A 20,957-nucleotide genomic window follows, 5' to 3' on the forward strand; every position below is an offset into this window, starting at 1 on the left:
GAAACTTGGAAAACAGCTCAACAAACAGAGGTTTGGAAGCCCTCTGGTGAATGGAGAAGCACCTTTGAAACTGGCTTTCCCAGAAAAGTGCCACATATACAATGCTATTAGAGCTACTGATGGTCTAATTTATTAAATTGCATAATTTTTATTCAAGCTAGATGACAAATAATGTATGTGGAATATTTTTAAGAATTCAGAAACATGTCATGGAAGACTGTACAGATTCATAAAATAGCAAGAAAATTGGGTTTTATTTTCAGTGATTACGGGTTTTTCTCCTATTTATTAACCCCAAGTGTAAAATTCATTTAAGTTCTCCTGCCTTTTGGAAGGTCTGCAGCAAGAGGTCACTGCTTCTGTACATCTCCCAAAATATAAATCTGAACGCTCCTCTTCCACCTAGATTAACTCATACAACAACAGAACTGATTATTCCTTAAACTCTTCCTGTGTTAAATATAATTCAGAAACGCTTCTTTTCTCATTTTTTGTTTCTTTTGGACTCTGATTTTTCAGCTCAAATGAACCTGAAAATTCAATTAAATCCATTCCAAACCGTGCCACATTGCTATAAGTCACGTTCACAGTGAAGCCAAGATTTCAAGATAAGGATCTGGAGCCAAAAGTCTCCAAAGTTCAGGCATGTCTTTTGGAACATCACATATGCTTCATCTTGGTTTTAACTTCCCCAGATATATAAACCAACCTTTCAAATAAAACACATTTAAAGATATCTATTTTGTCAGTTTCTATTTTCAGAACTTATTCTGATTAAGGCATTTCCCAGCTGGTTGATAATTATACTAAGAAAATCTGTAAAAATAAGTTTGATTATTAAGTTTCTTTGGTCATGATGATACAAAGCTCACGCAGAAATTGCCATATAATTTAATATTGGCTTCACAGAGAAGCAAAAATTTCTAGCTCCATTACACTGAGTACAAGAAATTTTATTGTGAGAAGTAAACACTCCATTTGAATTCCTATGGCCTCTTACATGATGTTATCATTTACAATGTCAATAGATAAAATAATGCCACTGATTTCACTTTGCGTAAACTACAAAATAGAGTATCTGTCCCTCACTTTAGGTCATACATACACGTTCTAAAAAAGTGCAGCAGAAGAGAGGATAGTTCTCAGAATTGCACTTTTATTATTAACCATCTTTGATGCCATCTGCTTCAACCCGTATTAGAATTTGGCACCTTATGCTGAAAAGATGTTTAAATTTAGCTAGCAAGTAAAGTCCTATATGCCTTAATGAATAGTACACCATAAACCCCTACTGTTACTATAAAATTATCTGTGTAAGTTAGGCAACCAAGATTCAGCCTAAATCCTCTTCTCTGGACTCACAGATTCTGAGCAGAAGCTGTAGATACTGTACTGAAGAAGGTAAAGCCCTAATTAAAGGTAACTACAGTAAGTAAAAGTAAACTACGGTCCCAGTGTGGCCTAGTGGCAATTTTACTGAAAGGTATTACACTAAAAATGATAATTTAGGATTTTAAATTCATTTCAGTGTACTTAACTGAATTCCATCTTAAATTTCCCTATTTGACAGTAAAAGCAGCAGGGCTTCCACCCTATGCCTGAACTCTGGCCAAGCTCTTGTCATCTGAAACACCATCAATCCAGATTTTGCAGGCCGCGCACTTCGGGAATTTTACTGTCTTCAGAAAGGGTCCTCACTGATACCTCTGCGGCCTTCTGAAAAAATGGTGGTTTTGAGCCTAACTCAGCCTTCAAAACCTGCACTGCTGCTGTGGACTCCTGGCACAGGCATCAGGCTGACAGGAGAAAAGCAGTGTCCCACACCCCCATTGAGCCTGGCTCTGCGTCCCACACTCCCTGGCCATTGGGAAGCTGAGGGAAGCCAGAGAGGCAGCAGGTGCCACACTGTGCCACACACACACACACAGGACATCACCTCCAATTCCCTTCACAGGAGAAGGCTGCAGCCTTTCTCTTGAGCAGGCTCTCAGCATGGACAGGACAGACGGGGCTAGAGCAAGCTGAGGCCTCAGGGGCTGCCTCTCAGAGGGGGACAACCGTGCGTGAATGTCAGCTTGAGGCCCACTGATACGTGAAAGCTGGAAAGCTGGTCATGGCGGCCAGCGGCACGCAGGGGCATGGCAGTACCCTGGGCCTGGCCCCACTCTCCTGCCAGCCCCTAGACCCTCTCACACCCAGCAAGCCGCTGCAGCCAGGCAGGGTGAGCTACGCGAAGGGAGGGCAGCCTGTGGGTCATGTACATCCTTGAGTAGCTAGAGGTGGTGTCTACCTACAGACACATGCAGTTTCTTTTAATAATAATGCTGATTAAAGGTGCATTGCTTTCTCTCTAAAGGGGTTTTCTCTCAGGTGAGGATTCAGTGCTGGGTGTGCTTGTGAGGAGCAGTTCTCAGGTGTACCTCATGAAGATAGTTTTGTCACTGTTACTTCATGCAGAGGCACCTAAGCACTGAAGAAAGGTTTAAGATACATCTTTCTCCTCAGTGTTTCCTCAGTACTTACTCAGAAAAGGTGTTGCTCACCTTGCTGCCATGGTAAAACAAGTTCTGGGAAGCCTAGTTCCTGCTGTGAGACCTGGGCAGGCACAGGGCCTGCGCAAGGCTGCCCACTCACCCCTCGGCCTGCACAGCCAGCCTAGGCCACCCACAGCCATGGGTGCCTCAGTGGCACTTAATTGCATGCGCAAAGTTATTGCTCAGTGGGCTGGCTATTTTGACTTAAAACCCACTGCTGGACTTGTGGAAAAACTATTTGAGCATTTAGCTGTTAAGGCAAGTAAGCTAGAGCCAAATCTATGCATTTTTTGCAGCACCTGCTGATCAAACAGTTTTAAAGGTTATTTCTCAATTGCCAGAGTGACTTCATCTTGACTAGAACTTTACATAATATAATCAAGGAGGTGCAAAACTATTTTAATTCCAACCACGCATATTTTGAAGCAATATTTTCTGCTTTTTTTCTGATATAGATTTTAGTTGTCTTTTTTTCTCTCTTTTCCTTCGCTTTTATTATGCTGAAAACCAGACAATGGTCGCGGTGTCAAAGGTAAAGTATACATCTAGACTATACGTTCCAGTGTTTCAACAGCCACACTTTTTGGCATGTTACTCTGCCTGCTCTATGAAATGTTCAAATGCAACATTCTCATACTGGCCTCTCAAGGGCTAGGTGCATTAGTGAAATTATGTATGTTGAACATGTAGTTATTCCCTTAACTATTGTCTCAAAGCACTAACTACCAATCCCTGGAAAAAGTGAAGGCATAGTTAAACAGTTACTGAATTTAAGTATCTGTTAATTCAAAAATAAAGGGAGGGACATAGAGCAAGTTGTTTAATTCAGTGCTGTTGTCTATAAGCAGGCAAAACTTCTGTAGAAGCAACCAGGAGTTTTACCTGTGAAAGGATGTAAAGTTGGGCTGGGCCAGTAATAAACAATCTTTTGTTACAAGGTGGTTACTTTTCAGTTAACTATCTCTACAATAAAATAATTGGTAATTAGGAGCCTTGTGGAAGTATCTTCACTTATTCCTCTTTTGTCTCCTTAAAACTAGTTTCACGTTCCTGGATGGCAGGGGGTATGGTTTCAAGCTTCCTGTAGTATTAAAATGTGCATGCATGAATTTCATTGCCAATTTCATGTTTAAATAGTTTTTAGTGCAGTTACAAAATTGTTTCTATTTCACCAGCACTGATACATCTTTTAAAAGCATTTTGAATATCATTCTTTAGTAATTTCCTCCATTTCTAAAAAAAAAAAAAAAGTGTTCAGTTTAATTGTGATATTTTAGCTATGTCTGAAAACTGATTTGTGATTTCATGCATGATGCAAAAAGTGTGTGTACTTGGTAAAGTCATCTTTCTAAACTGCATGCACTGCATGAGCCAGATTCTGTAGAGCAAGCCATGGACTACAAAATCATTGCATTTGCTTCACGTGTATGTTGGCAAAATCTTGGGAAAAAATGCAGTCACTGCACTGTAAAACAGCTTTTATATTTACTGCTGGTGAAAGATGATGGATTGACAGCTCAGGAGAGTGAAATCATTTTTTAGTACATTGTGTAAGCAGGAACAATGGAATCCTACCATAAAAATGGGGAGCTCAGACTTTACCCTGAAGAATCTCCTTTGTAGGCAGAAGCCTGTCATTCTCCCTGCTTATTCAGTTCTTGGCTGCTCCACTGAAAGTGTCAATCAGAGTGCCAATTAGTGTCAATTGTGATTTATTATGGCCCTCTTTTTTTGCTTCCTGCTATGAGAATATAGGAAAAGTCCACTAGCTGTCAAGTAGCAGCTCAATTGCTGGCATCATGGTCCGTACTTCAGCTAGTAATGTCTTTTAATTAATTACCATTATCAATGAGGTACATGTATCTTTCACCACTTTTTAAAGCAAAAGAAGGTATTTTTTTGTTTTGTTTTTGTTTGTTTGTTTGTTTGTTTTTAAAAAAGGGTTCTATTTTCATGTGCAATTAACTTAAATATGGTATTAAATGCTAGGGCATGGATATTAGGTAGAGAAGGAGAGAGTAATTCCATTTGGAAAAGATTTAAATCCCAGAAAGCAAAACAACTTCAATGCAATGTAAGCATCTTTAAAGTTACCATCAAAAAAAAAAAATCTTATCTGCTATCTAAATGTAGATGCACATAATTCTCTTAGTTTCCTTTTTATTTTAGGGTTCTCTAGGAATCAAGAATCTTGTCCATTTGACAGATTGGCCAACTTGATACCCCACTAATGTTTAAGCCAATTCAATATTCAAAAAAGATTAATTGCTACTATTGTGTAGAGAAGTAGAGTTGAAGAAATGCAGTCAAGCCCTGCCTATCACACACCAGCCCCTCTGCTAATTTCTGAGGTGACTGTGACTGCTTTATTTTGAAGACCACTTTTTAATAGAAACAAGTATATGGTGGAAAGATGGACCCTACCTGAGCTAAAATATTCCATTTCCTTAAGAGTGTCATCAGTACCAGGCTTTCTAGCATTCCTTACGGGAGAAGGGAAGTGAAACCTTTCTAGCCTTTCCTTTTTCTTGTGAAGCTATTCTACAAATAATATACCAGGTTCATTGGTCTAAGGATGAAAAGAAAGACTGATTTTTGTAGTTTAGTGGTTAGAGCACTCACCCATAAATTTTGTTTATCTTACATCAAATGATCATTAGACAGAAAGAATTGTGAGAGCAGAAACAGTAGATTGAACTCTCACAAGGGGAGCACCTTAACTGTTGACCTGGGGCGTTGGGCTCTCCCCTTGGAATCTTGAAAACCTTTCTGCACAGTGGCACAATTTGAATTGGTGTAGCGAAGGATTTTTTTTTCTCTGGCCCAGATTACCCTACAATTAGCATGAATTTAGGAGGTAGAAACCATGTGTATGAATTCTTTTAAGCTAAGAAAGCAAATGAAAAGATAGCTTCCTTAGCAAGCATTCTCAGCCAGGTGCAAGAGAAGCCCGGCCCTCACCTGAAGAATTTGTCAGACAAACAAAAAAGAAAAAAGAGGCCTTCTTAGTCACTGAAAAGATAAAACATAGGTACTGACCTTCACAAAACAGCCTTTGGACTCTGAGTCCCTAGTAAAATCTCTGGCGGTCAAGGTACAGAATGCAGCACTGCCTGGATTTCCCTACAGCTAGCTTCAGGCAGCTGGTTGCTTTGGATAGTACTCCTTCACACACTGCAAATACAATTCAGCTGTTGACTCAAAATTACCCCATAGCCTAGTTCTGTCCCACTGACTGTTTATGAATTATAGCAGCAGTTTTTGTTTCCTTCCTAGGAATTAAAAAAAAAACCAACACATGACGTTCTTGCCCATTATAGATTTATGATACAGTAAGGCTCTCATGTGGATCTGAGAAAAGACCTTCAATCCCACATTTTAGACAGTGTAACTGACAGCAAGACCAGGAGTTTTTCTTAAATCCATAACTGGAACTAATTGTCATTGTCTAAACATACGTACAGTACCCATTTCCAGTATTTTTCTCAAAAACAAACTTTCCTTAATATATTTTTGTTTTCTGGACCAACTGTATGATGAATGTACAAAATAAGTGTACTGTTAAATTATATTGCTTACTTGTTGTACAAATAACTCTGTCCAATATTGAAGAGAATAATTATAATGGATATGTACCTCATGAAGTATGTGCACTCCATATTTTTCATTTATCATGTCTCATTAAAGTAATGCAAGATGTTTAAGTGTATATTAAATACTCCATTAATATGCTGCATATGTGTGTTGCTATTTTCAATATTTTTTGTTCATAACAATTAAACCAATATATTTTGTGAGTTTGTGATACTTCAAAATTATAAGGGCAGTGTTAGACATAGGTTAATGCTTATATGGAGTTGATGGATCAACAAGACTAGAACAGGGGTCTACTTAGTTTTACAGTTTACCAAAAGGCATTTTTGAGCTAACTGTCCTGGAAGCATGAGCAATAGTACAGATGTGATAACAGAGACTTTGCTCAGATGAGACACTTATGTAATTGTGTGTCCTATTTGAGCTTTTATAAACAAAATGAGAATATAGTATTTATACTCAGCCAGAATTATCATGGGGCGTACCTGGTAACATTAAAACAACTAAGGACAGTCCTGTTATGTACTTTGCAATCCACTGACATTATAGAAAATATTGGAGGCTTTAAATAAAGGAAATTTCATATTTATATCCACTAATGAATTTGATTCTCATTAGCAGTAGAACTATTTTTAAGTGCCAATAATTTTTACTATTAAAAAATAGCATAGTAAAAAATAGTTTTTAAGTACACTTCTAACATATCCCATATAAATATTAATGATAACTTATCTGCATTTGTCAAATACTAAATATGTGTTCTGATTTTTCAGGGCCTTTTAACCATATCAAGTCAAGTTTGTTGGGATCCACATCGGATTCAAATCTCAACAAATACAGTACAATCAACAAAATTCCTCAACTCACCCTGAATTTCTCAGATATCAAAAGTGAAAAAAAATCTTCATCTCCTCCTTCTTCAGAGAAAGCAATTATTGCACCTAAAGTGAAAGATCGAACGCACAATGTAACAGAGAAGGTTACCCAGGTAAGGTAATACCGATTGTGTGCATTTTCAGTTTCATGAAGCTGATTATCAATTTAGTCATTAGATTGTTACCCATTTCACAAATGGTTTGGATTTCTTTGAAGGGTTTGAGCTGTTGTTTACTTTGCCTTCAATGCAGTTCCACATGAAGTAGTTTACAATGCTAGATGATACTGCTTAACTTCTGCTTAAATATGTGTTACATTTAAAATAGGAAAACAAATCAAACTTTTCAGCTGTTTTCATTTTTAATAGGAAAAAGCTGTATTATGCACTGAGTGCCCCGAAGAAGTCTATTAACTTCAGTGATTCCTGCCAGTTAAAAATGTGCAAAGATCTTGACAATAAACTAGTATTCTATTCAATGTTTTCTGAATTTTTCTTTGTTACTTTTCACTTACTTAGGTGTCTGATACATAAAGGAAAACATAGACATACTGCCATTCATTTCTAGCTAGTGGTTTGCAGGACCGAATTTTTATTCTTTAAGGAAACAAAAGAATCCAGTGGATATTTCAGTTTAGTTTTTTTTGTTTGTTTGTTTTTTCCATGTTTACTAATGAAATTAAAATAACACAAGGATATTTAGTGTCTTATCAGCTATATACATATTTACACATTGCGTATATTATTATTGACTGGATTGATGGATACAGCTTTTCTTTAGATGCTTCCAGGAGGGTTCCTTGGACAGCCTAATGCAACTTTGTCTTAATCAAGGCAAACTCCGCAGGTTTACATTATATGAATAGTACAGTTGCTGACGTCCTCTGATATACCTAGTGGGTAGAGTGCTCTGGGGATATAAATGAAAAGTTCAAATCAGTTTTAAGTGTGAGCTAAGCTCCAAATTTCATCACCTTCATGTGTTTCATCAAGCCTGTGGCAATTCTGAAGCACAGAAGGGTCTGTTTCTAAGTGGATGGAAATTTTAAGGTAGAAATAATATAACCTTTTATTTAGATGTATACCTATGAAACAGATTTCTGGGTTGCATATTTTTTGAATACCTCATTTTCAACTACATTTTTAAAGGCTTGATCTTAAGGAAATTATTCAGCTAATTTCAGAATCGGTATTAGATTTGTAATGTAATGACATATAGAGATTGTCAAGGACAGGCTGCCAATATACAACATGCTGGAAAAAAAATACAAATTAAGATACATTAGTCTTTATCCCAAAGAACTTCTACAGTCTCAGTAAGTAGAGGGTCATTCCTCAAGTGTCGATAGGCTGACAGACTGAAGAAGGTTGGAAGTGCATTCTGTAATAATGCGGGTAGAGATTTCATAAGGAAAATCTTGCTAGAAATAGCTTTTGCCTTGCTACTGACCTGCCTTCCCTAGACCAGACTGCAGCTTCTTGATATTACTACTATGCCAGATAGTTTCTGTTTCTCCCTTTGACAGATAAAAAAAGAATGTATTGTACACCCTCCTAGAGAAGTAAAGATAAAAGTTCTATCAGTTCTATCTTATCAGTTTGTGCCTAAAATGTAATTGGATTTTTATCTTTCATATATTTTTTCTGTGATAGCCAACATGAATCCACAACCATTGTACTTTCTTCCCTGGTCAGTTGTGAAGGATTTAATCTCTTCCGGATCCATTTTGATATCTTTTCAATTATTCATTGCAGTTATACATAGAAAACTTTCACAGATAATATGACAAAGAGTCAAGTTACATTAAAAAGACAAATTTTTATAAGTTACATAAGCACGAGTCAAACTTTTTGTTTGGTTGGTTGGTTTGGTTTGGTTCACAAAATTCTGACTAGATAGTTAGAGCCAGAGTGCCAAGTTTCTATCTACTAATGACACTATTATGGGAAAAAAATATTTAAAATCTATGTTTATTCTCCAAACTTCATACTATGAAACGTCAAGTAGAAATGGCTTAGATCAGCTAAAACTTCTGGCAACATTGATAATAAGTACATTTGAAATTGAATTTGAATTGCTCTATAAAATCTTTACACCACAAAACACTTCCAATTTAATTTGACACTGGTTTATGTCCTTTTCCAGAACTATATCAACCAATATGCAGAGTAGCAATTTGTGTAGCAAAGTGTGATAATGTCGGTCACCATAATTGGAATTATCCACAGCTGTTCCCTTCTCTCTTACTATATTAAGTTATCAATGTTTTTATTTGTTGCTGTGGCCTGAACTGTAGGATTAGGTACAGGAAGAAATTTCTAGGAGGTATAAAGAAATGTAGGTCTACTGAAGTTGATAGTACTATATCTATGTGCATCAGTCAAATATCTGGCAGTTATTTTTGAATTAGATTAAAAAACACATTTAGACATTAGAAGTTTTAGTGCTGTTTATGTTTCTAATATTGTTGTTTCAATATGTTTTATTAGAGTCAGCACGGTAAAGGTCCCACTGCATGTCTGCCCGTGTCTTTAAAATCTAAATCTCTTATTAAAACTTGTTATAGAACCATAGATCTATTTTGTATCTGCAGAGGAGTGGAAAAGTGGCTTTGGAAGGTTTCAACACAGTGTTGAGAATAGAATATGGCAGAAACGTCAGATGAGATAATTAAGACATGCTCATGCTGGCACAGTCCTCTGATATGTAATTCTGTGAAACAGCATCAAAAATGTACACGAGAGAATGTGACCTGTTAGACCTATAGGATGATATCAGTAGAAAATGAGTATAAAATGGCCATGGTAAGTTAAAAGGTCAATGTTAATCAGAGTAGTGACATTTTGAAATAGTCTTCCAATAGAAGTTAAAGCAGGAATTCCAAATGTCTTTAGACAGAGTCTGAGAAATGCAGTAAAGGGATAGATAACATGATGTGCTTTTCTGGCATTGTTGGACTCAGTGACATGGAAGGCCACTTCCAGTCACATATGGCACCATTCAAACATATGTCCATCTCTCTCTTTGTACTCTTCACTGTATCTCTCTCTCCTTCTCCTTACCTCAGCATTGCTGAGAAATTTATTCCTGCTGCTCTAACCTCACATGTCCACTACTGTGGCTTCTCTCAGTCTGCAACCCAAAATACGCAAACATGGACTCTGGTACCACACTGAGGTATCACTGAGCCTCACAGTTAGATCACTGCACTCTGGATTCTCTATAATGTATCAGTAATAGCAAACGAAGTGTCAGCATCCTAGGATCCAAGAATGAGTTCTTCTTTCCAGAGATAACAGCTATATAACTTCTGTCGTATTTACAAGCTGAAGGAGGAATTTAGGTAGTGAATAAGGAGGGGTTGTCACATAGCTACCTTCACGAGGTAGAAGAAGAATAATGACTGAAATAATAGAGTAGTCATAGCTATTCTGTACAGAGGGATGGAAACATTTTCAGAAAGAGAGACAGGTTTTAGCAAATATGGTTTTAGTGGAATAAATTAGGAGCAGACAAAATTTTGGAAAAGAATTTCAGATGAACAGAAGTTGTGGGACTGTGGCTGATACTAGAGTGAAAAATACAAACTTTGAAATGCAGGTGGAGAAAATGAGATTTCATTGGAGAATTTCAAAATAAATAAAATTCTCAACATCATACCTTTTAAGTAATATGACAAGTAAATCTAGTCAGAAAGAGCTAGGTTATAAATTCTACTGTCAGGACCTTTTGAATAGTGTCTTACTTCTTAACAGGAGAATTCAGGACATTATGTAGAGACTAAAATTCCAGTTACTGTATAGCTTGCAGTGACACTTCTGTCACATATTTCACTGCAAACTATATAGTAATTACAATCTACATAATGTCCTGAATGTCCTGTGGTTGGTTTTAGCTGACCAAAACTCCTCGTGTCATGCAGAGTAGCATAACTTCTACTGCATGCCTATTTCTGCATAACATTGGCTTTTACTGAGATGAGTTGACCAGCAGTAGCTGCCAGATAGCCCTTTTTGAATAATTGGCATTCTTATATCCCAGTGTAGATATCTGTCACTAAAATTAAAGTTACATTTCCATTCCACTTTGCTAAAATACTTTTTTTTTTTAATGTTTCACATTATAATTTCCAGAGGTGCTTAGCTAGACTGTCTTCTAGAAGAGCGTTGACTTACTTCAGGGGGACAGTCCAATTTCTTCACTTTTTTGCACTGACATGTTCAGATGGGGTCCTGACACTGATTGCTAGAAAGAGACAAGTCTTCCCAGAGGCACAAAAAGTAGACTTTTGTTAAAGAAAGCAGTGGGGCAAAAAATTGACATCTGTCCTTTAACGTTTTTGATGAGTTTGTAAAGAGTACTTCTGACCTTAAAATTACAGCACATAGAGGCAAAACAGTTAGCAATTTTACCTTTTTTTTTTTTAATCTTTTTTATTTTAAGTGCTCTTACACATCCGGTTCATGCTGATATACAGCCCAAAGCTGAGAACTCTGTTGTGAACAGACTCAGAGCAGCATGAAGATTACCATAGTTTGTATCTATACTTAATTTCAAAGACAGAATTTCTGAATACTCATAGACTGGCAACAACACTGGCAACAACCCATGATTCATCCAGTTAATAAATGTATAAATTACTGATCCCTTTATTGTGTTCTTTAAACAAGGCTGTTTTGCGGCCCCTCATCATTAATGCTCAGCTACTATCAATCCCCTGAAATTCAGCAGTTTGTTCAGATACAGCATGTGGTTGAAAGACTCAACATGTATCTGTTGATTATGATTTGTCATAATAACTGACATAGGAAAGTAGAACTGTGATCTTCATACTTCTTGGAGATAATAATTTTCAAAACCATCCACCCATCTGAAATATATATATACCCTGTCTACATGGCTGATAAAATGATAAGTATGTACCTTAACTGGATACTCTGTTGATTTGAGGATTGTGTTCTGATCTGCAGACATGCTGAATGTTCACAGCTCTTCTGAAAGTGGAGCTCTCGGTGTATGGCAGGTCACACATGAAGTGATAGACCTTGTAGTTTTATTCCATGTTTTTCTAATCTGGCCAGACTCTGTTCTGTCAGTCCCGGAAGATTAAGAAATAAGTAACAATGTCCCCCAAGGCCAGCCTCAGCTGTTGATATAAAAAGAACTGTTATACGATCATGACTTCAAACCGACCTTCAGGTTTTCAGGCTAAAAGTCATCTATGACAAAGATGGGCAACATAAGACCTAAAAATAAACCAAATTATTGAGCTATATATTTTCGGTAGTCTGATTCAGCTGACACACTGGACCGTTTACAACATCATGCAATAACTTGCACACAAACAATATTTCAAAGCTATTCATTTTGGAACACAAGCTGACATAAAGCAGAAATTTCTGAATTAAGGGGAAACAGTTTTGATATGTCTTCCAATTACGCAGTTAGACATACATATAATGATGAAATTGGGGGTTAAGCAGAGCCAACATTCCCTACTTACTGTATGGAAAGTGTAAATTATTTGATTCTGCTGAAAGGAGAATCTTTTTTATTCAATTATTTTCTATTCTTGTTCTCAATGATCAATTGACATAACATACAAGAATTATTCCCTTTGTTTGCAATCATACTTAGCAACCTCATACAATAAAATTTTATTGTTGTTATATAATTAGGCTTCATAATTACTGTAGATGTTGTTATAGAAATGGAATAGATGTGTGTAATTTAGAAGGTGTGACACATCTGTGTGTGAAAAAAAAAAAAAAGCAGAGACGATCATTGTGATGGCAAAACCAATAAAAATACCGCAGTCTCAGTGTAGTCAGTTATACCTGTGCAAAGATGTCATTTGGAGAACAGGCTCCTTTGCACTGGAGCAAGTAGCTATACAAAGTGCATGGAAACAGAAAATAAAGCCCATTGTTTTTATCGATTTCAGAAGAACATAGCATTTTCATTGGAACTGCTTGTTGTTGCATGCAGTAATAAAACGGTATATGTAATTACAGATTCACAGGAATTGTGAATGATAACATATTCCTTGAAGGTGATTGTTTCCAGTAGAGCCTCATGTCTTTGTGATAGCGGAGTAGGCTAAGGCATCTCAGCTGCTGGAGTGTTTTGAGAAGATTTCACAACATATGGTGGAAATGGAGCAGTTGGAAAGACCAGCTGCTTTGAAGCATGTAACCTGGAATCATCCCTAATTTGTCCATGTCCTTCCCCCACGATCTACTCTTCTGAGAAAGGGATTGCCCAATTTTGCTGAGTTGGGAAAAAGAATCCAGTATCTTCCATGAATTAACAATTCCAAGTGATCAGTATTTTGTAGGAGCAATTTGCTATTATTGTCTTGAACCAAATACTTAAAGATCTGTTCATTGATGCTAACATGGAATGGATCATATGATATATATATTTTTTAAACTGAATACTTTTCAAAAGCAACATTCTTCTTCTGATGCTAGTATATGGGGGAAATAGACTTTCAGGCTGCATTGTAGTTCATTCTGAAAAGATGAGTGTGTAAGAACTAATGCCCTATGAAGCAAATAAAACTGATCAAAACCAACTTGTAGGCAGCAATTTCGCAAACCTCTTTTCTCTAGACTAGAGCTCTAAACCCCCAAACTGGTGAATTTCATGGTGGATTGACCTTGGAAGTTTCTAAACTTTGTAAGTTGCTCAGTGAAAACCAACCATTTTGGCACCCACCAGAACTAAAAGAAGTCAAGCCCTGGCTTAGCCTCTGTCAAGCCCCATTAAGGTCCAGAGAACTGTCAGAGTCCTCTGACCAGCTTAGCGTGCACTGCCTAAAATAATACCTTTCATGCACGCAGTTAGAGATGCCTTAAAACAGCCATGAAAGGAGTCACAGTATGTCTTTTATTTAACGTTAGAACCATACAAAAATGTAGTGTGGAAGAGACCTCTAGAGGCCATCTAACCCAACCTCCTACTCAAAACAGCAGTTAACTTCAGTTAGATCACAGTCAGGTGGTTACTGTGTTAATTCAGGAAACAGTTTCTCTGTTTAGGTCAGCATAAACATGTATTTTCCCAGAGAAATCACCCAGCAATAGACAGCAATAGCAACTGATGTGCAGAAGCAGGGAGGGAAGAAGGCAGAAACTGTGGAACTCAGACTCAGGACTCCCTTCCTCCCTCCCTGCATGCCCTAACCCTCAAACAGGCTTGGTTCTGAACTCTCTTCTGATGCTGGACACCTCACAGGTAAGCACAATAGTAAAAATGCTGGTTCTAGCTACAAAATGCCATAATGTGGGCAGACAACATTTAGCAATTGCCTGAAATTGCATATTCACCCCTGTTAGGAATCATTTTCATCAGACAAGGAATGCAGCTGTGTTCAGCTAACAATTTAATACCATTTCTTGCAAGTAACATAATTCCCTTGTAGTGTAATACTAGCTTATACACAAGCTGAAAAACTGGTAGGTAATTTGAAAGATAACATTCTCAAGGAAATAGTTAAGTTCCCACACATCACTGATTAAAGAAATTGATGAATAAGCTAAAAGTGAGAGCAGAATATTCCATCAATTTGCAGATAGTAAGGTGATAATATAACTGTTGATAATTATAAGGCAGTTTTCTTCTGCTACTGATTAGAAACCAGGTGGTTTAAACATGCATATAAAGGAGAAGCAGTAGCAATTTTTTTGGTTTTGGAGGGGTATTTTTTTGGGTTTGGGTTTGTTTAGTTTTTTTTTTTGGCTTGAGCAGTGGCGTGGGTTGAAGCATGGGTATTGGTTGGTGTTGATGTGTTGAAATCTGAGCAAAATATTTTCTATTCAGGGTTTGTTAGGGTTTGGGACTTTTACATTGGATTAGAAGAAGCAAGAAAAAACAAAGACCATGAAGCCCAGTCAGAACAACATGTTTTTTAATGGATTCAGAATGCCCTCAAAATTGATAAGCCAAATGACAAGGTCATGCTTCTCATCTATTATCTGTCATGTGTTAGAATTTGGATAATACTTTCAGCGTGTAACTCGTGACAGAACCAATAGGGAAGTGGGTACTATTTTTTAATATCTTAGAAACTGGCATGAGCAGGTATGTTCAGAATACTACTACTACTGAGTGTGAAACATTTATTAAATGGGAAGTAAAGATGTTCATTTCACAGCTTTTTTCTAATCTAGGTATCCATCTTCTTTGAATATGTTCCACTTTATAAATTAATTCTATTAATTATGAAGAAATCTACTCTCTTTTGAAACAAAAGAGCTGGCATGGCATGTTCTCACATTTGTACCACTCTGTTCTGTTCAGAGAAGTTTAGTTTTACTGATTTGTAGGTAAGAACAATGGAAGATTATAACCGAAGGAAAGCAACACCTTTTGCTGCAGCTTAGACTCTAATGATTTTAGTTGCTGGGTTTGGAAGTGAGCAAGAAATCTGTGCCTGGGGCTCATGGTCATCCTGTAGAACACATTAGAGGCCAGCTAATTTATTTTGACAAATTTTTTTAGGATAACATGCTGACTGCAGCTTCCTTCCAGGTTTTCAAACAAAGCTTGAAAAATAAGTTTTGTATGGGACAATTTTTTCTGGATATATTATGCTATTTTCTCTCCCTTTTGCACCAACAATACCAAGTAAGCTAAGGAAACTGAAAAAAACAAATGACCCATTCTGCAGTTTAAGCAGTGTGATAAATTTGTCAATACATCTAGAAAACAAAGAATATTGGGAACAGGAGAGTTTATAGACAGGCTTCTATCCTAAGCATGTTTTCTCCAGATTTAAGCTTTTGATACCTGCAACCATACATGTGATCACATACTGTAAAAAGATTCCCATATGTCCTTGGTTAAATCCATAGAGTCGTATGCTCTCCCAAACATGAGCTTCGTCTAGCATTCCAGAGGTCAGGTAGAGCTTCTGGAGTTACTTTTGGCTCACTGGTGCCATGCTAACAAAACATTTCTGTTCGAGTAGCAGAGTAGCTAATGAAGCATCATAAGACACCTACCATGTCTTGCCATGTTTCCCCCCAACCAAACTATGTTTTTATATTGGAAAAGCAGAAAAATGTCTTATCTTAGATCCAGCTATGGACTGTTTCTTTGTTTTTATAAGACAAGTTTCTCTTATCAGCTCTCCATGGCCTTTTTCCTCTCACAACTCTGCCGTTTTCTCTGCATAAGCAGTATGAATTGGATGGATTGCTGTAGAAAAAAGGACAGTGATTTTATAGGTTGGTTTTGATAATGAGATGTGATTTGTATAATCACATTGTATGTAATCCATTCTATTTACCCCTGCCAAATGCCTTTTTAGTTGGGATGTTAGTGATTAAATTTGGTAGAAGGTTAGGTAATACACTAAACATTCCCAGGTGTCATAAAAATAGCAACCTGGGCAGAATGCTAAGACAATGTCTCTGAACTTAAAGTGAACGAGGCTGGAGTATGCTCATCAGTCAATACTGTAATCATAGAACCGAAGTATGGCTTGTAGCTGCTTCATCTTTACCCTGTGTACTTCAGATATTCTCTTGCCACCTTTATGCTCTTTTTTAACTGCATCAAAGTGTTTGGAAGCTGGGGAAAGTATCTGAAGGTACATTTTTCAGAAATACTTTAAGGAAGATGAGATAACATCAAAAAGCACAAAATCTACTTTTTTTCATTGTTATGTCATGAGCTAATGATAGAAATATCTTTTAGGTGACTAAAAATCACAGCAATAATTTAAGCCCTTATTAGAAATATGACCCTTGATGTTTTGTTGTTCAGACATATAAATGCTTGTTAACAGCTTACTGGTTATGTTGCCAGAAGAGCAATGAAGAGATCACAAACTCTTCAGCATTTTGAAGGGTAGTGTTTTCTGTCTTCTGGAATAACACCTCTTAGTAAATTCAGAAAAAGCTTTACGCTACTTTTAATACATGTTCTAGCATTAACATTTGCTAAAAATCAGTTGCTAATTTCTTCTTTGATAATCTGCAAATCACTAAGATTTAAAGCTCAGTAAAGCACACTCAATAAATCTATATGCTTCCAAGTGTTGCTCTGATGATGCATTACCGACTAACATGAAAGTAATTGCATCCTGAGTCGCAGGAGGAGACTCCTGAGGTTTAAGATTTATAAGCTATTTCATAATTTTCTTCATGGGAAATAATGGATGGAAAATGAGCTATAAAAATACTCCCTCTCTTTTAATATCTATCTTTATGAGAAAATAAATGATAGGTTAGAGGTAGTGAGTTTTCCAAATTATTACATGTATTCAAGTTTAGTGAAGCAATTTTGTTTGACAGTAACATCCACAGATACATTAATTCCATCAAACCTGCACAATTTACTGAACAAACATGAAAAGAATCCTGTTCTACTGTTTTAATGTCATGGTACACATAACTTTTCTTGACGATTTGTTGATTCTGTGTTGCTGCATATTTAACTATCTTTAGCTGAATACAATTATCTAATTATTTGATTGTGTCATGAAAAGAGTAATTTGAACAGTGAAAGCAACAGTGTTACACTTGTAGGTGCTCAAGACCTGTCTAAATCAATGTCAATTCCTGTTCTTTATTGATTTTCCAACATCAAATGAGCAATTTTTCTGACAATTAAAATCAGAATTCAGTTAGAATTTTTCTTTTTCTTAAATTTTAACACCAAACAGCATTAACTTTTAACTTCACCGAAATTGCTTGGACATTTATTATAAAAATTGCTTAACACCACATCAGATAGATTCCATGTACCAATAAAAACTTACCCATCTTTTTCTTCTTTCATACTATCTCATTGCCTCCCAAAATGCAGCTCCACCAGAATATTAAATTACTGAATATCCAGAGTTTCTGTATTTCAGTTAGGTTGAGAATGACACAAAGTCTGTCTTTCACTAACTCAAAAAGGCTTTATTTAGTGGCATTTATAAACTGACTTCTGGAACGGAGATGATTCAAATATGCTCAGATAAGCTTCAAGTTTTGCAGGTTTATCCAGTAATAACAAAAACGTGGTTTCAATGCCTACCTAAAATTATATTTGATGAATATGTGGACATAGTCTACAAAGAAAAAACAAATCTATTGTGCTATTTCTGATCCTGCATACAAAAATGTATTGAGTACATTAGAAAGGTTTATTTCCTCTGGTACCTGAAGTCCCAAATGGGAAGCATATAGAGAACATATTTTCACACAACAGCAGATTTTCCTTAACAAAAGCTTAATTTTCAAAATATGAAAGCCATTAAAACACTACGTGATAATATCTCACAGGTATACTTCAAACTCTCTGATATAGAAAGGTAAATATCAACACTATATCCAAAGTATCATGCTACAAGTCTTTAAAAAATATTAAAAGCATTTAAAACAGACAAGTTCCTTGAAACCAGGAAGACAATTATTAACATTCCCATGATCAATATTTCTCGATTTAGAAGACATTCTTTAATAGGTATCCTTCGAAAAACATATAAAAATGTCTTTTAATGCAGATGTGTGAAAGGAGAATATAATGCAGGATTACATTCTAAAGCTCTAAATCAAAAGCACTTCAACTTTCTGTCAGTACCAGAATAAACTTAGTTGTTCATGTCAGCATCAAGGAAGACTGTCATTAAGACAACTGAAATGTGAAAGACCATAACAGTCTTGTGGAGAATTAGATAATGCCTGCCATAAGTGAGCAACTGTTGATTTAATTTAATGCTTGCGTAGTGTTTATTTTTAGGTCTTTTTAGATTTAGAGCTTTTTAGATTCAGACCTCTTTAGGAGGTCCAGTCTGTAGGGGTCTCATGATAATATTATGAATAGAGAAGAAAGGGGAAAAGATGTCCTTGCCAGTTATAGCTTAGTAGCTTCAGTAGAGCTAATACACAGGAGAAATGAGAGCCAGAAGAGGTTACATTAAGAGAAGAGAGTTCCACAAATCTAATAAAATATCCAATGCAAAATCATACCCTTTTTTAAAGCTGAAATAATACTGCTTCCTTTTTTGAACTGCACTTACCATTCACGTTTAAGGTCTATGGTCATGATAAAACAGGTTAATTATTATAGGAATATTGCTCTAGCTTCTGTATCTTCTTCATGTTTTTTTCTTATTCCTTTAGCTTCCACAGTTTTCTGGGAATTGAGTTCATGTATAATGAGGTCACGTAAACCTGAGTTCAAAGCTACCTGTTAAAAGGAAGAGATTGTACCCAAGATCTGAGGGTTTGGGGGTGGTGGCAGTGTTCATTCTGCACCATGAGCTGGATCAGAGAATAAACATGAATAGTAACTTCACTCTACTTGAATTTAGGAGATGCTACTTGATTTCCTAGTCACCAGCACTAAACTTGTTTATAGTTGAAAACTGCTGAAAATATTATTTAATCCAAATAGCTTTTGGATTAGCCCTCAAGTAATGTAGGGCTTTGTTTATAATCTGAGCTTTATTAAATGTTTTTGAAATTCTGTTAAAGTGAGAAATGTAAGAGCTAACTTTTTTAGTACAAGCTTTAATTTGTGACAAAAGCAATAGTGACATAACAGTATGTAGTATTGAAGAAATCTACATAATATACAGTTCATATGAGACACACTTTGTCATGAGACATAGGAAAGTGTCTTTCCGAAAAGCTAGTATATTAAGCTTTGCACTCTTTAAATTTCCACATTTACCTTTTGAATAGAAGCATTCTATATGCATTACAAATGCTGTTTTTTGTTTGTTTCTTTGTTTTTGTTTTATCCCCTGTATATGCCCTGTTTCTCCCTCATATTTTGCCACCTGGAAACATTGCTCTCTCTGTTCAAATTTCCTAAATGTGTATTAGTTCCATCTATGATGAAAGGTCTTACCTGGACTGCAAACGTGCTTTGCATTGTTTGTGGAAGTGTACTGTAATCATGTATCTGCTGTCTGTTTGGAAATACACAGCACAAATATTGTGTGACTTCTTAGCAAAAATGCTAAAGGTCCAATGCTTTCTGAATAACTTGAACATAGCATCTTGTCCGTGCAATCACAGTATGTCCACAAAGGGCGTTCAGTGCTCCTCGAAAGCATCAGGCATGCTTTCTGGTTTCCATGTTCATGGGCTTTATAGAAATCTACGGTTACTCAGAAAGTCATGGTCCAGCATATAACCACCTCACACTACAATTCCTCACAGGCAGCACTAAACAATAGCTGGGAAACCCTATTGCAAGTCTGTGCAGTAGTTTGGCAGAAGTATTTCTTTGACAGTTCATGGTGGTATTCATAACAGATGGCTCATCATTTATTTTTTCTGTTATGATTTATTAAATCTGTATTATGCTTCTTTGTGTTTCTAGTTCTTTGGTTTTTACTGTCTACATTTGCATTCTTTAATAAATTTAGATTGAAAAGCCTCAGAACACAATTCTCTTATGAATACACATGTGCTACATAGTGATATGGGCCTCTCAGAGTCCCTTGAAACTGTGCAGTTTGCATAACAGATAACAAAAATAAAGTGTTTTCACACAGAAAATAAAAAAAAGTGCCGCCATTAAGTTGTAACTTTAAAAAAAGAAAAAAAAAAAGAGGACAAATATTTGTGAAATTAATCTTAAAAATAAAAGGAATCAACAAAATTTAGCAGAATAAGAATGATGATAACTCTGCTTCTACATAGCATCTTCTAGAAATGCTTCACACTGATTTTCCTTTGCAAGGTGTTTACAGTTTAGTAGGTAAATATCATTCTCTCCATTTGACTGAAGTCAGAGAGGTTAAATGTCAGTTTGCCTAAGATCACTTAGAAACTCAGTGGCAGAGACTACAGTATAATTCCCAATCATCCAACATCTTGACTGATGTTTTGCCTATATATTCTCCTTTACAAAGAAAATTGAAGAATCTTAGTATTTCTCTTAGAAGTGTCAAATGCTGTTGCTGCACGTGGTGTTGCAGAACGTATAACAAGAATAAACA

At 36.3% G+C, this 20,957-nt stretch overlaps 1 protein-coding gene across 8 annotated transcripts in view; it reads left to right on the forward strand.

Moving 5' to 3' along the window:
• KCNH7 (potassium voltage-gated channel subfamily H member 7) overlaps positions 1-20,957 on the forward strand; it is a 224,575-nt gene that overhangs the window by 148,271 nt on the left and 55,347 nt on the right. For 6 of the 8 annotated variants that reach the window (XM_080601183.1, XM_080601190.1, XM_080601189.1 and 3 more), the window contains 2 exons: positions 3,575-3,598; positions 6,902-7,116. In XM_080601183.1, the coding sequence (XP_080457309.1) occupies positions 3,575-3,598; positions 6,902-7,116 (239 nt within the window). The remainder of the gene's footprint in view (positions 1-3,574; positions 3,599-6,901; positions 7,117-20,957) is intronic. The other 2 variants (XM_080601186.1, XM_080601188.1) reach the window with 1 other exon arrangement.

Source organism: Anser brachyrhynchus, assembly GCF_964034855.1.
Source record: "Anser brachyrhynchus genome assembly, chromosome: 7".
NCBI classification, from domain to species: domain Eukaryota; kingdom Metazoa; phylum Chordata; class Aves; order Anseriformes; family Anatidae; genus Anser; species Anser brachyrhynchus.